This window comes from Vulpes lagopus, chromosome 3, assembly GCF_018345385.1.
Source record: "Vulpes lagopus strain Blue_001 chromosome 3, ASM1834538v1, whole genome shotgun sequence".
In the NCBI taxonomy this organism is placed as follows: domain Eukaryota; kingdom Metazoa; phylum Chordata; class Mammalia; order Carnivora; family Canidae; genus Vulpes; species Vulpes lagopus.
Window position 1 is genome coordinate 104,888,485 of NC_054826.1, and position 16,005 is coordinate 104,904,489.

Genomic DNA, 16,005 nt, shown 5'->3' on the forward strand with positions numbered 1-16,005 from the left:
CTGGCCTGCCTGACGGCCTCATGCATGCCCTGCACTCAGGGCCCGCCTTCCTCTCCTTGCACCTTGTCCACCACATCCTCTGCTCTGTACAGGATGGGGAAGCTCTGCTTCTGTGCAGGGGGCTGATCTGCAGTTCCTAGGAACGTCGGGTGGTGGGTGGGGTGGTCTGCATCCTGAAGGGCGTGGCCATGTGCCCTGGTTGGGCACATGGAGCTCAGAGGCTGAGCAAGTCCTGCCCGGTGCCTGGCCAGCTATTAGGCCTGGCACAGAACCCAGCAGCAGCTCCATCTGCAGAGCGGCTATCCTGACACAGATGTGTAGCTGAAGCCAGAGCAGGCTGCTTGCTCCTAGAGGGACTGGAGTGCATGTCTGTGCTGTGGTGTCTAGCCACACCAGCACCCCCTCCAGTCTCTTGGCTGTGACCAATGGTCACCAAGAGCTTCCAGTCCCCCGGGCAATCTGGGGGCCAGGGGGCTGTGCCCTGGCAGAGGGAGCATGCCCAGCCACTTCTCAGGAGCCCTGCCATTGTGGTTCAGCCCCTTATACACTTACTTCATGTGGACCATTCCCTGGCCCTAAGAGTGTTCTGTTCCCTCCTGCGGGTGCCTTCTCTCCTCCTCCTGGCGGACACCCTGATTCCTCCAGGCCAGGCTGGTGTCCCCTTGTAGGGCTGCTGGCTAGGGAGGGGTGGGAGGTGCCCAGCGATGTCAGAGCACTTGGATTTGTGGATGTATTCCAGGGACGCTCAAGGAGCAGAGCTGAGTGTGCATGCAGCAGGCCAGGAGAACAAGATATGTCTGAAATGAGTCCTTTTGTCTGCTTCGTTTCTTTCTTTTTTAAATTTTTTATTGGAATATAATCCACATACCATAAATTCACTTTCAAATGAGTATAGTTCACAGAGTTGTGCATACATCTCTCATTGGATTTTTTTTTTTTTTTTTTTAAGTAAGCTCCATGTCCCACATGGGACTTGAACTCACAATCCTGAGGTCAAGAGTCTGAGCCAGCCAGATGCCTCATTGCCTGCTTGGTTTCTTAGCATTCGCCCTTTTTCTTCACGAACTTAGAAGGTAGCAAACAAGCTCTAGGAAGTTGTGAGTTTACCTCTAGGGCCTGGCGGAGGGGATGCAACAGGAATTTACTGCCCAGGGGGATCTCTAGGTGGCTTAGCCGTTTGGCAGCTGCCTTTGGCCCAGGGCGCGATCCTGGAGTCCTGGGACGGAGTCCCACATCGGGCTCCCGGTGCATGGAGCCTGCTTCTCCCTCCTCCTGTGCCTCTGCCTCTCTCTCTCTCTCTCTCTCTTTCTCTCTCTCTCTGTCTGTCTCGAATAAATAAATAATTTTTAAAAAAGAATTTACTGCCTAGCCCACTGTCCGATTCTGGGCTGTCTCAGGGTTTGGACCAGCCTCTTGCCCTCAGTCCAGTGAAACCCCAGAGCATGTGGCCATTTCAATACCTGTGTACAATACCTGTGTACTTCTGCACCCTCTTCGCCTTGGGAGTGGAGTGGGCCTCTGTCCCCTCCCCTGAATCTGGAGGTAGAGCCCAGGTGGAGAGGTCAGGAGGCAGGAAGAGGGACACATGCTTGTGGCCCTGTTACTGTCACTGCACCTAATTTCCTGGTCCCACAGAGCCTGGGCGTGTTGTCTTGGCTGCAGCGTGTGCTGGACAGTGAAGCAGAGCAGGCCAGGGTCATTTGAGGAGGGGAAGGAGGTAGGAGAGGAAGTACTTAGGTACACAAGGAGCACATGGCAGGGGACCTGCTTGCAAGGTTGATCTCAGCACCCTAACAGCTATGGTCCAGCAGGGTGGGCTGCCCTGGCTGTGACACGGGGGGCTTGTGGAGCAAGAGCTTCCAGGCCAGAACTCTGCTTGCTACCTTACAGTTTGGGATTTTGGCAGTTACCCCATTGAACAGCAGAGAGCCCTGCTCTGCCTGGGGGACACCTAACTCCTCTGCACCACAAGGGGAAAGGGTTCTTTTGGGCCCTGGGGGCTGGAAGCTTGGGGCTGCAGGTGTGGGATCCAGGAGGCTCGTAGTGGACAGGTGGTGTTGGAAGGACAGCGGGTCCTGGATGGCTGTGGGGGCTGTGCTGGGGACACTCCCAGGGGAGTGTCTCTCCAGACGTGTCCTGGAGCTGAGGGACAGACCCTTCTGAAGATGCTGACCTGGTTATCACTTCGGGGCTCTTAGGGCTGGTCTGTGGGGTTCGGCAGCTTCGCCCCCGAATTATAAAAGCACAGTAATTTGGGGCAGGGATGGGGTCCAACCACTCAGAGGAAACCCACTGTCCCTTCTCATTGACCTGCTGGTCCCTGGTGCCTCAGGGACAGAATGTGGTGGCATGGCGGCCCCTGCTGGACAGTGGCAGGGCTGCAATACCTGAAGAGGGTCACCTAGAGAGGACAGTGTGCACCATGTTCCCCAAGAACTACAGTTAGGACCAGGGCTGTACATCCCCAAACCCCCAGGTTTTCTTGACCTGACAGCCAGGCTGGGGACTTGGGGCTCAGAAGGAAGCGGAGCCTCAGCTGCCACCACCACCCCTGTGCCAACTCCCCCATTCGTTTCAGGGCAGCACAGAGCAAGTGCCTACTGTGTCTGGCACCACAGGGGAATCAGTGATGGGTGGCAAGGGGTTCACTGCCTGCACCACAAACTGCCTAAAGGTAGAGGCTTCAAGGGCTAGAAATGGGATCTGGGGGCAGCAGGATCCCCCCCAGAGGAGACCCCACTGGAGACAAGAGGGTTACTATGAATAAAGGGTCTGGGAGGAGGGCTCAGGCCAGGCTGAGAGGCCTCCCAGCCTCTGGGACCCAGTGCTCCAATGTGGGTGTCTGCCCAGGGCCTTGGGCCATGGGGTCCCAAGGTACAGCCCTGTGGCTCCTGCTCCTCCAGACCAATCTCTCTCCCACCACTGTACCAGTTAGTCCTTGTTGGGCTGCAGGCCACCCCAAACAGCTTCAGGCTACAGGATTGTATGGTTCTCATTTTCACATTTCTGGGATTGGTTGCTCCACCTGAGGCCTCTAGCAGCTGGAGCATCACTATCTCCCTGGGCTCTCTCCACATGGTCTCTGCAGTATAGTGGCCAGGGGCCAGGCTTTGTACCTGGCAGCTCAGCCTCCCAAGGAGAGACACAGAGACCAGGATAGAAAGAGATAGTGACACTGAGAATGCACCAAGTAGAAGCTACATCCTTTTATGATCTCCCTAAGAAGTCTGCCTGCTGTCTTGCAACCATCCTCCACTGGTTGGAGCAATCACAACCCCCACTGAGATATTTTTAGAAATTTTTATTTATTTGAGAGAGAGAGTCAGAGGAGAGGGAGAAGGACGCGGAAAGAATCTCAAGCAGAGTCCATGCCAAGTATGGAGCCTGACGCAGGGCTTGATCTTACAACCCTAAGATCATGACCTGAGCCGAAACCAAGAGTTGGAGGCTCAACTGAGTGAGCCACCCAGGTGTCCCAACCCCTACTGAGATTTAAGGTAAGAACATAGATCCCAGGGCAGCCCTGGTGGCTCAGCGGTTTAGTGCCGCCTTCAGCCCAGAGTCTGATCCTGGAGACCCGGGATCGAGTCCCACGTTGGGCTCCCTGCATGGAGTCTGCTTCTGCCTCTGCCTGTGTCTCTGCCTCTCTCTCTCTCTGTCTCTCATGAATAAATAAATAAAATCTTTTAAAAAGGGCAGCCCTGGTGGCTCAGCGGTTTAACGCTGTCTTCAGCCCAGAGCGTGATCCTGGAGACCTGGGATCAAGTCCCGCATCGGGCTCCCTGCATGGAGCCTGCTTCTCCCTCTGCCTATCTCTCTCTCTCTCTCTCTCTGCCTCTCATGAATAAATAAATAAAATATTAAAAATAAATAAAATCTTTTTTAAAAAAGAGAGAAAAAAAAAGAACATATATCCTATATCCTGAGAGGTGGGGGAAATGTCAGTCACTTTATAGATGATCCTGTTGGAGGGAAGTCAGAGATAGATGAATGATGGATGAATAGATGTTAGGTGAATGGATAGATGGATGTGTAGATGAATTGATGGGCAGATAGAGGACGGATGGATGGATAGATGAGTAGGTGATAGGAGATGGATAGATGACAAAAGGATGGATGGATAGGCGGATGGATAGGTGATGGATAGATGGAGAGAAGGTAGATGGATGATAGAGGATGGGTTATGAGAAGATGATGGATGGATGTGTGGATGGGTGGGTGGATGGATAGATATGGGTAGATAGATGAATGGATGAATGGGTAGATGATAGGAGATGGACAGATATAGAAGATTGGATGGATAAATAAATGATGAGTGGATATCATCTATCTATGATGATAGATGATAAATGGATAGATGATAGATGATGGATAGACAGTAGATAGATGATGGGTAGATAGATGATGGATAGATGGATGGGTGGATAGGTGGATAGATACATGATGAATGGATGGTTGGGTGGGTGAATAAGTGGATGGATAGATGATGGATTGATGATGGATTGATAAATGAATGGATATGTGGATGGATGGGTAGATAGATGATGGACAGATGGATGGATAGGTGGGTGGATGGATGGTAGGTAGATGGTGAATGGATAGATGATAGATGATGGATAGATGCATGGGTGGATGGATGAACAGATGAATAATGGATGGATAGATGGATGAATAGTTGGATGGATGAATGGATGGATAGATGATAGATGATGGATAGATGATGGAAGATAGATGGTGTGGATGGTAGATGATGGATAGATGGATGATAGATGGTGGTGACAATGGATGGATAATGAGGGATGGATAAAGGATAAATAGATATATAGATGATGGATGGATAGGTGGATGGATGAATAGATGGATGGGTGGATGGGGGATAGGCAGAGAGACTTTCTCTTGGAAATACTAGTCTTGTCTCAAATGCCCAGTCTCATTGCACCTATTTGAGGTCTGTCGTGATGTATTTGTTTATAGACCCAGTTCATGGTAGATGGGCTCAGAGGCAGCCAGCTCTGTTTGCAGCCATCTCTGTTTGCAGTGTGTGGCACCTGATAAACTGTGAAGTGCTTCCATACCTTATTCCCTGTGCTTCATGAAGCTGCAAGGCTTCTTGACCACCTGGTCTGGGGTGTGTGGGGATCCCTTGTGCTCCACCTTGTCCTCAGGCTTGTGATCTGATGCTGGAGAGAAGTCCATGAGATGTGTGACCCAGTGCCTCCTGCCTCAGTCTTCCCCATCCTCTTGGGGGTGTGATGTTAGCCTTGTGTGGGGCTGCTGAGGGAGGGAAGGCAAAACCCCTTCATTCAGCGGGGCTCAGCACAGGGGCCATGATGTCAGGCATGAGAAACATGAAGAGACATTCAGTTCTCACTGGAACACAAGGGAAAACCCTTCAGGTCTGAGGACTCCTATAAATAGGACTCACATGAGTAGAATCCTACAATGTGTGTCCTTTTGTGACTGGTTTATTTCACTGAGTCTCCTGTGTGGTTTTTTAAATATTTAGTTTATTTATTTATTTATTTATTTATTTATTTATTTAGAGAGGGCACATGAGTATGTGTGGGTGGGTGGGGGATAGATAGGGATGGAGGGAAGGGGAGAAAAGTGGGATCTAGAATGAATCTGATCGCGTTTCCCTGACTACTGATGGTGCTGAGCATCTCTTCCCATGTATACTGGCCATTTGTCGTCTTCCTTAGAGAAACCTCTGTTCAGATCCCTTCCTTAATCGGGTCACTTGCCTTCTTTATTACTGATGTTTAAAGTTCTTTATTCATGGATTTTTGAGATTTTTTTCCCTCTTTTTGCTTGTGAACTTCAGAGCCACAGCTCAAGTGTCATTGCTGGAAGGGGACAGGGTCAGGGAAAGAGGACAAGCCCCTGTGTCCTCTCTCAGATCTCACCCTTCTCCCCAAACCACATATGGGAATGGCTGTGTGTGGCAGAGGACCTTACCACTGTCTGCCCAGCCTGGGCCCGGTGAGGGTGGCCGCCTGCCAAGGCCTCGGGCACAGTGCAGGGCTCATGGCTCTGCCAGCCTTCTGTCTGGCAAGAGAAGCTTGCACGCCCCCCTCCTCTCACTCCCGGACTCTGATGTGGAAAGCATCTGGTGGCAGTGTCTTGCCTGCCCACCCTCTGCCTTATGGGACTGTGAATTACCACACCTCTGGCTTTAGGGCATTTGCATGTCTGTTGGCCCCTCATTTCCTCCTGTCTCCTGTGAAAGTCCAATCATCTTCATTTTTTATTCTTCTGTGTTTCTCTTGGTAAAAAAAGTGATGAGCCTTTGTACCAGGGCGGGGCCACAGGCCGATGGCAGTGGCTACAGGAGTTGCGTCGGGTAAGGCTGGCTTCAAAAAAGGAACTGTTCCCAGCCACACCAGGAAGCTGTTCCTCGTGGCCATGCATGTGGCTGTGTGCATCTCGGTGGCTTTCCTGCAGCCTCCACTCTTGGGGGGCTGGCTATCTGGGCGTGTGTTTACATTCTTCTTGGGCTCTCCCCACAGCTGATGCTTGGGCACACTGGGGTGGGGAGGGTTCCCTTAGGGGTCTGGTGTGGAGCGGGCCCAGGAAGGAGTGAGGCAAAGGCACAGGTATGTGGCTGTCCTGCCTGGCCAGGGCCAGAGGAGCATAGGAAGCCCTAGGAGGGTTTCAGGCCTGGTCCTGGTTCCTGCTCTGCTCATACATCACCCAACGCCACTCTGGGACCGGCTGGCAACTCAGCCTATGTTACAATGCTCTGTATCTGCAGGGAGGGCTCTACATGTATCTGGGATCTGGGTATGGGAGGCAGTGTTGGCCCCTACCTGGCTCCCTGAGCTCTGTCTCCAGCCCTCTGTCTCTATGCCCGCCATCCCTAAGTGGACTTCTCCCTGATCTTCCATGGGCTTTGGTGGTACCACCACGGCCCATGCCTCCCGTGGGTGCCCAAGGGCAGACACACAGCCACTCTCTTTATTGCCCCCTCCCCCAGGACTGGGTCAGGACCCTGGGATCTGGCCTTGAGACCCTCCAGCACCTCTCCAAAGCCCCAGGCCCCTGTGCTCATCAGCCTGAAATACCCTCCTGTAGGTGGGAGCCCAGGGGAAGCCCTGCTGACTCCTCCCTGTCCTCCTGGTACTTGGTGACCTCCCCTTCTCCCTCCACCTAACACAGGGCAGGGCCTGCCCTTGCCCATCAGCCTATGGAGGCAGGGCAAAGAGGTAAGGCCAGGTGGGGGTCACACAGGCATGACCCCAGGACAGGCTACAGCCGAGGGTTGTAGGTGGGAATGGACCAGCTGGAGGCCCCAAGGAGGCTGTGTGGAGGGAGCATCCTGGGTTTCTTTCGGCTTCAAGAGGAAGAAAATGCTCCCAGACTTGGGCCTGGGGACTCTAAGGCTGTTGGACCCCCGCCGCCTTTGCTTTGCTCCCCAAGTTAGATTGATCCAGACAGCCTAAACCCTCCACACTGGAGGCAGGAGGCAGGGGGAGGGAAGAGAAGCCATGGGTCCCTGCAGGAGTGGGCAGCAGTGGGAGGCCCAGGTACCTGCCAGCCGGCTGTGTCCTGACTCTGTTGTACGAAAGCAGCCAAGAAAAGCAATGTCAAACTGTGTTAGTTCACTGGTGAGACTTAGAACTACAGACATTTGTTCCCTCCCAGCCCTGGAGGCAGAAGTCCCGGATGGAGGGCAGGTTCCCCCTGGAGACTTGGAAGGTGGAGCTGCTCCTTGGCCACTGCCCTCCCCACCCTGCTTGGCTGTCAGTCCTTGGGGTTCCTGGTCTGCGAACACATCGCCCCCACCTCGACCTCTTCCTTCTCCATCACACAGCGGCCTCCCTGTGTATATGTCTGTGTCCATGTCCAAACCCCCCTTTTGTAAGGACACAGTCACTGGATTAGGGCCTGCCCTCATGACCTCACCTTCACTCATTTGCAAAGACCTGTCCCCAGATAAGGTCATGTTCGTCTTTCTCCATGGACTTGGGCCTCCAGCATGTCCCTGGGGAAGCAGTTCAACCCCCCAGCAGCAAACTCAGTAGTGCACAGTGGAGATACTCCTGCAGTCTGGGTGGGGAGCACTGTCCTCCAGGATTCCTCATTTCTAGGTTACTGCCTCACCAGGCACCGCAGGCACCCTCCTGGCCTCTCTGGCCACCGCACCCAGCCTGCTCTCCTGCCCCAGAGCAAACCTCACTGGCCACAAGGAGGAGCCTTGGCCACACATCCTGCGCCACTTTCACCTCCAGCAGCCTCAGTTTCTCCATTTTGTCTGCAGCTGTGCCTTCAGCTTTGAGTCCCCATCCTGTGTCCCTGGCTGGGCCAGAGGGTCTCTGTCCATGCCCGCCAACACTGTGTATCCCGGGAGCCTCAGTTAAGCCGGGGGCCTGCTCTCCAGTGAGGGTCTTGACAAGAAGGCCTGAGTTCCAGCCCACCTCACACCCCTGAGCTGCAAGCCAGCAAGGATGGTGCTTCCTCTGCTTCCAGCCACCTCAGTGGGAGCCTGTCCAGGGCTGGAAACATGGGAGTGCTGGGCAGAAACCAAGTGCCATTCTCGTGCTGCAAAGTTGCTCACATCCAAAGAGGGCTTGGCAGGGGATTCCAAGGACTAGAACGGTTTCTTGATGGTTGTATCAGTCCCTGCTTTGGAGGCCTTAGAAATCCAGCTGGTACAATAAAAAGGCCTTGTTGATAGAAAGACAGGAAATGATTGAGAGGTGGTTACTTTTGTATTCTCAAGGGGGTGTTAGAACATGGCGTGCTCTGGGCCTGATGATCTCAAAACTCTGGGCTGGGAGTTGGGAGCTCTGGGGTCCACAGGCAAAATCCTGACACTTGGTGTGGGTCTCATCTGGGAGATTCTGTGTGGTTGGTCTGGGAGGGCTTCAAGGAGGAGGTGACAATGACTTGCGTGTCAGCAGGGAAGGGAGCCTGGCAGTACCTCTGTCATCAGCCTTTGGAAAGTAACTTCTCTATCAGGAGAGGCTGAGTGCCAGGCTGAGGACAGGGTTCATCCTGTCCAAGAGGTCCAGGACTGGCTCTGATACCTGGAAGCCTCCATCCATTCCACTCCTTCCCTGGGAGAGTTAGCCCCTGTGATGCCGGGAAGGGGCCCTGGTCTTACCTTGCCTGCTGACCAGCTGTGTGAGGATTCCGCTGTGCTGTGGGGATGTGGAGCAGGCGGGCCCTGCCCACAGGGGGCTCACTGTTTGCTCAGTGTGGCTGAGTGGTCATGGGCAGATGGGCACCAGGTCTCTCTGGGCCCCTGCCCAGGCCCAGAAGATGCTTGAGTTACTGGGATTGGGGGCCTTCAGCACAGCTTTGCAGATGAGGGACAGCTGGCAGAGGTAGCAGGGCTTGCAGGCAGACAGGAAGGAGCAGGAGCAGGAGCAGGAGCAGGAGCAGGCAGGGAAGTGTGCAGACCCTGTGCCTTCCCTGGCCAGCCTCTCTGGTTCTGGCCCAGTCCAGTCTGTGCTGTCACCATCTGGATCCTGTGTGAGCCTTGTGCTCCTCATGCAGCCCTGACCACAGCCAGTGGGGGCTGCCGCCTTGCCAGGAAACACCAGGGCAGGGACTGTAGCTCCTGCTCTCGCCTCCTTTGGGGACTCCTGTTTCACATCCTGACTTCTCTCTTCTCATCCACCCGCCTCCCTCCCTCCCTCCCCTGGACTGTGTCATCACCTCCTCAATCAGAAGGAAAGACAGAGAAGGCAGAAGACCTGCCCCCTGGGGGTGGGGGAGGGAGGTGGGGACAGCTCACATGGTTCCCTCCTTGCCTGCTGCACATCTGCTGGTCCTCCGAGGCCTCTCTGTAGCCCCTCTGCCCCCACATGGAACCATGGTCCTCCCGGCAGCTGTCCGGGTATGTGCCTCTTTTCTTTGGTCATGCGCTTACCCAAGTTCTGACGTGTAGCAGCCATGTGTGGCCTTGGGCAACTGATAGGATTGCTTCATACCTCAGTTTCCCCATCAGATGAGAGTGAAATAAAATCCATTAAGGGATTTAACCTTATGCCTGGTGCCTAGTCAATTATTCCGTAGCTGTGACTTGTTATTAACATCTCCATTGTGCTGGGTGGCAGATCCTGACCCTGGCACAGGGACCCAGAGATGGAAATGCCATCTGTCTTTGCTCAGGAGGCTCCAACGAATGGGGGAGAGACTTGTGACCAGTTAACCACACCGCATCACAGGACTAGTGGCTTAGACATGCAGACCAGAGTGCGTTGCTACTTTCTATGCAAAAAATGGACAAGATTATGGAATGTCTATGCTCCCTGTGTTGACCGGGGCACCAGTGGAACAGGGATGTGGTGGGACAAGGTCTGGGTGACCTTGACGAGGGCAGGTGGCAGGTCTGCCATTGATTTGTAGGTGCCCCTTCTGGACCCGAATCCACTTGAAACACGGAGGTGTTGGTGGTGGATGAGGGTGGGTTGTGGAGCCTATGACTGACCACCTGAAAATGCCCTAAATGCCCCTCAGCCTGTAACAAACACATCATGGCCCAGCTGAGAGAAAGAAGTAGGTCCATACGGATTCACTTGGCAGATATGTCAGGCTTATTAAATGAAAACAAATCAACCCACCAAAAAACAACACCATAACGCAGCGGCAGATCAGAAGGATCAGGGCTTCCCCTGGTGCTCTCACAGGCTGGGGACCATTCTGGAAGGGTGCACAGGGATTGTTAACAGTGTTTGGCTTAAAATTGCCTGGGATGGGGTAGGGAGTAGCTCTAGTTCTTCAGTGTGATACTTGTTTCAATTGTATGTATCACTGCATTCATAATTTAAGAAGATGATGGAAAGATTTTGAAAAAGTGCAGAGGAGGGGCCCACGTTGTTACCTGTCCCCTGCGTCTCTCCGCTCACCCTCACTCCTGGGTCCCTGGCCTCCTGACATGGAGGGGCTTTAACTCGCTAAGGGTGCCCCAGCTGTCCTGCCGCGGGGGGCCTGCTGGCCATCTCCTCCCCCCAGGGGCATGGCGTGGGCTGGCCCCCTCCCCCAGCCGGCATTGGGGCCAGGCACCCTGGTGTCCAGGCGCGCCCCCGGGAGCCCACCGGAGCCCGCGCCAGCGCCCCCAGCGCGCCCGGTGGCGCTGTGCTCGCATGGGGGTGGGCAGCACGGAGACCTCCGGGCGGGTCCCGGGCGCGGGAGGAGGCCGCCCGCCCGCCCGCCCGCCCGCCCGCGCCGCTGGGGGCCGCCCGCGGGCCGTGCCGGCCAGAGCGCGCCGTGCGCCCCGGGCCCCGCGCCGGCACACGCTCGGCGGCCGCGGCGGCGACACGAGCGGCGGAGGAGCCGGGCGGCGGCAGGAATGCGGAACCGGCGCGCGGGCTGAGGCCGCCAGGATGGCGCAGGGCCGCGGGCGGCGGGCGGGCTGCGTGGGGCCCTAGCGCGGCGGGGCGCACGCTCGGGGCCCGGGCCGGCATCGCGGCGGGCGGCATCGCGGCGGGCGGCATCGCGGCCATGGCCAAGGAGCGGCGCAGGGCGGTCCTGGAGCTGCTGCAGCGACCCGGGAACGCGCGATGCGCCGACTGCGGCGCCCCGGGTAGGTGCGGGGCGGGCGGCTGCGCCCTGGTCCCGGCCGGTCCGCGTGGGCGCGGGGGCCCGGGTGGCTGCGGGGCGCGGTGGGTGCGCCCGTGGGAGGCGCCGGCCGGGTGGGTGCGGGGCCGGGATGGGTGCGGCCCGGGGTGGGCGCCGGCCTGGATGCCGGCCCCTGGGGGACAGGGAGGGTTGCTGCAGCGCCTGCGTGGCCGGGGGCGCGGGCTCCGGGTGCACCTGCCTGGAGCCGGAGGTCGCCTCCCAGCGGCCCCGGGGCCTGCGGCTGGGTCGCCTCCCCTCCCCCCGGGCTGCGTGTCTCGCTGTCACCCGCGGACCGCCGCGTTGCGAAACCTCGCTCCGCAGAGAAAGAGGAAATCGCGCGGGCGAGCAGCTGCAGGGAGAGAAAGGGCGATCTGGCCCCGGGGCTTCTGTGCGTGGGTGTGGGGGTCCACCTGGCTCCCTGCCACCTGGAGGTGACGTCATGGCCTCCCCACCGGGAGCCACCGTTTTGCTCTGCCCTGAGCAGGGGGCTGGGGGAGGAAGGCCAGTGGGAAAGGGCTCCCCTCTCCCCACCCTGGCGCCTGACTGCTTTGGGGCAGGTGGCCAGCTCAGGTGGGGCCGGTGCAGCCTGTAACAAGCTCCCAGTCCACCTGCACCCATCCTCCTGGCAGGCATCTCCTGGACTTTGCTCCTGGGTGGCCCTGCTCTGGGGTGATTTCCAAGGCGCCAGAGTCCTGAAGAGCTTCCCCTCCCTTCCTGGGCCTATTTGTCCTGGGATTGGCAGGAAGGGGACAGGCTGTGCTTTCAAGCCAGCAGTACCCTGCTTCTGAGCCATGGGCAGCACACCCCGGTCCTTGCTGAGGGCGGGGGTGGGGCAGAAACAGCCCCAGAGCCTCACCTACTCATGCCACCCCCGAGTGGAGGGTGGCCCCCTCAAGGGCTGTTCCCCAGGCACTCCAGAGGGACACTGGACACTCCGCTGGGGGGCTCCTAGCCCAAACTCCTCAGAATAAACCTAGCACACCATGGAGTAGCTAAAGCCCCCCAAGAAGGGGGGATCACATTTGTCCTGAGACACCAGCCTGAGACGCGCAGTCGGCAGGCACTTCAAAAGAGACCTTGTCCCCAGCTGTCCTCTGTTGCCCACCGACAGGGCTGGGAGAGGTCTTTGGCAGTCCCAGGTCCTGGGAATCTGCTGGTCAGCTTCAGTGTTGCCCAGAAAGGCTATACCAGGAGCTTGAGCATCCCAGAGCCAGGGACAGGCTTCTTTGAAATCCGGGCAGACTGTGGTGGCCTTTTCCCCAGCCTCCTGAGCTGGGGAGCTGCAGGGCTCACCCTGATGGTGCTGTGGGGGCAGCATTGGCATCACTATTGTGTCCAGCTCCCCCAGCTGGCTGGCTCACCTCATACTCCCCTCACCTCTCTCTTCCAAACCGTAGTATTTTCACTTGTTCAGGAAAGCTGGCCACACCAGGGAGAGGTCAGATGAGAAAGGGCAGCCAGTGTGTTCAGCTCTCAGCCATGGGCTGGAGGTTGGGGGCCAGGGAGCTGACCCTGTCCCTCTCCTTTCTGGTTATAGTGCTCAGGAGCAGCTTCTTTAGACCCAGAGCCTCCCTGCAGTGACCTCAGGATGGGGGGGCACCCTGGCAGGTGGGACAGGGGGCTTCCTGGCCTGTTGGGCCCTGCTGTGCACAGCCCACCTCTCTCACTTGTGAGAGCCCTTTAGACCCAGAGCCTCCCTGCAGTGACCTCAGGATGGGGGGACACCCTGGCAGGTGGGACAGGGGGCTTCCTGGCCTGTTGGGCCCTGCTGTGTACAGCCCACCTCTCTCACTTGTGAGAGCCCTCAGCAAGAGGCCACTGCCTCAAGGCAGGCATGCTGGGCTCTTGACCAGTCAGTTCTTACAAGTCTTACCCAAGTCTTACCCATTGGGCCAAGCCTCTGGTTTGTCAGAATTGGCCCATGACACCAGCATCTTGCCTCATCTGTCTGGCAGCCCTGTGGAGCAGACGAGATGCTGGTGATCGCCCCTATTTCACTGCTGGGGCACCTGAGCCCCTTTGAGGGACGTGGTGCTTCAGAGGCAGAGCAGGTCTCTTGATGCTCTAGCCCTGCCTCCCTTCCTACCCCTCCCCCTGCTCCAGGGAGGCGAGGCCTGTTACCCTGCCTCCTCCCTCATGACCCCCATGGAATGCGCGCCCACAGCTCTGCTGCTTAGATGAGGCTGCCTGGTTTGTCCAGGTTCTGTGCCACTGTGCCTGCTGCATCCCAGACAGGCGGCTGAGGGCCGCTCTATGGTGATACGGGCTGGCTCATGGCTGCCTGCCTGACCACAGCCAGCCAGGAGCAGGGCATGGCCGGGGCGAGGGTCCCTGGGCATTGGCTCTGGACAGCAGGACATAAGGGCAGGCCTGGAGGGTTTGGCAGTAGATTTGGGCAGACCTGGCCAGCTGGCCATGCAAAGGTTCCTGGGTCGGAGGCAGCCTTGTGGTGAAGGAGTCCCTGCAGACCTCCAGAACCTGCTCCAATAGTGGCCCCCCCCAAACATAGGAGCAGGCTAACAGCCTCCCAGAGAAGTGTTTCTCCTGATAGCCCTGGGGGAGTGGATGCGAGTGCATCTCTTGCTCTGCAAGGCCTAGTGGGGTGTCTGCCTGGAGAGAGAGGTTGGGGGGGCCTCTGCACTTCCTTCAAGCAGCCTGCCTATTTGGGACAAATGATAGGTTCTCCCCTTAAAGGCTCAGGTCCGATGCTCTGGAAGGATTTAGGGCTCTCAGGTCCTTAATTGGGTTTGGGTGTGGATCATTTTGTGGTACTTTGATGCATGTTACCTGGGCATCTGAATTGCCTGGAGGACCAGGTAACACCAATTCTGAGAGCACCTGGGCTTTCTGATTTGCATGTCAGCTCAGTGAGGAGGAGGTCTTCCTTTCTGACAAGACAGATGGTTTGGGCTGGCTGCATGGAGGCTGGGCTGCTCCAGGTATGTTTTCCGGAGCCGGGACCGGAGGGTCTGGCTGTGAGTGGCCTGGGGAGACGGTCCTTGCAGCTTAGCCGCCAGTGAGGATGTGACTGCACTGCCACGCAGGTGACCTCAGAGCAGAACCTGCTCACTTGGCCCCCAGAAGCTTCAAGGCAGACATGACTCTTCCAACTTGCTGTCAGCCAGGACAGAAGCCGCCTGGTGGTGAGGAATTTCAGGAATTTGGCCTCTTTTGGGAGAGGGTCCCCTGGGTGGGCATGTGACTATCAGGGGGCTGCTGAGGGGTGGGCTGGGCAGGCAGCACCTATCGTCAGGGCAGCAGCCCACCTGGATTTTATTTAATTATTTGAGAGTGTGGGCACAAGCAGAGGCAGAGGGAGAAGTAGACTCTCCGCTGAGCAGGGAGCCCAATGCAGGACCCTGGGATCACGACCTGAGCCGAAGGTAGATGCTTCACCAACTGAACCACCCAGGCGCCTCAACGAAATTCTTTTTATTGTGGCAAAATATGCATAAAAGTTACCATTTTAACCATCTTTTTTTTTAACGATTATTTATTTGAGATAGTGCGTGTGTACACAAGCAGAGGGAGAGAGGGAAGGGGAGCAGAGACTCCTGCTGAGCAGGGAGCCCTGGGAGGGGCTTGATCCCCTCACCGGGAGATGGTGACCTGAGTCGAACAAAACCAAGAGTCAGGGACACCCGGGTGGCTCAGCAGTTTGGTGCCTACCTTCAGCCCAGAGCATGATCCTGGGGACCCGGGATCCAATCCCACATCGGGCTCCCTGCATGGAGCCTGCTTCTCCCTCTGCCTGTGTCTCTGCTCTCTCTCTCTCTGTGTCTCATGGATAAATAAATAAATTAATTAATCTTAAAAAAAAAAAAAAACCCACCAAGAGTCAGATGCTCAAACTGACTGTAGCACCAGGCACCGTCTTAAGTGTGCAGTGGCATTAAGTACATTCACACTGTTGTACACCGTCCCTACTGCTCTAATCCTCCTGTAAATCTGGACTGCGGACCCCCACGTGCTCCCGCAGCCCCAGCGCTGTCGTCTTCTGTGTGTGTGTGTGTGTGTGTGTGTGTGTGTGGCTGGCGGCTCCAAGACCTGGCTCGAGTGGGGCCCCGCAGTGTTCATCTTGTTTCTGGCTTACTCCCATCAGCATGCTGTCTGTGCTTGTCCACCCCTGTTGGACTGCGTGTCCGTGCTTCATGCTTTCTTACCATTCCTGTGATGTGGATGCACCACCACTTTGTCCTCATCCATCCGTGGACACCTGGGTTGCTTCCACCTCTTGGCTGCCGTGAACACAGGTGTGCAAGTCTCTTGAGTCTTTGGGGTAGACTCGGGAGCAGGACCGCTGGGTCACCAGGTGATTCTATGTTTGACAGGTTGGGGAACCTTCAGGCTGTGTTCCTTAAGTGGCTCTGCACTCGGCCACAAGCCAGGAGGACCCTCATGCCTGCCCATCCTGCCCACTCCATGTATAGGGGCCTG

General features: G+C 56.7%; 1 protein-coding gene across 2 annotated transcripts in view; it reads left to right on the top strand.

Moving 5' to 3' along the window:
• The first annotated feature begins 11,266 nt into the window (after positions 1–11,266).
• The window catches only part of ADAP1 (ArfGAP with dual PH domains 1), a 50,970-nt gene continuing 46,231 nt past the window's right edge, over positions 11,267–16,005 (top strand). For both annotated transcript variants that reach the window (XM_041748587.1, XM_041748588.1), the window contains exon 1: positions 11,267–11,533. In XM_041748587.1, the coding sequence (XP_041604521.1) occupies positions 11,452–11,533 (82 nt within the window). In that variant the 5' untranslated portion in view covers positions 11,267–11,451. The remainder of the gene's footprint in view (positions 11,534–16,005) is intronic.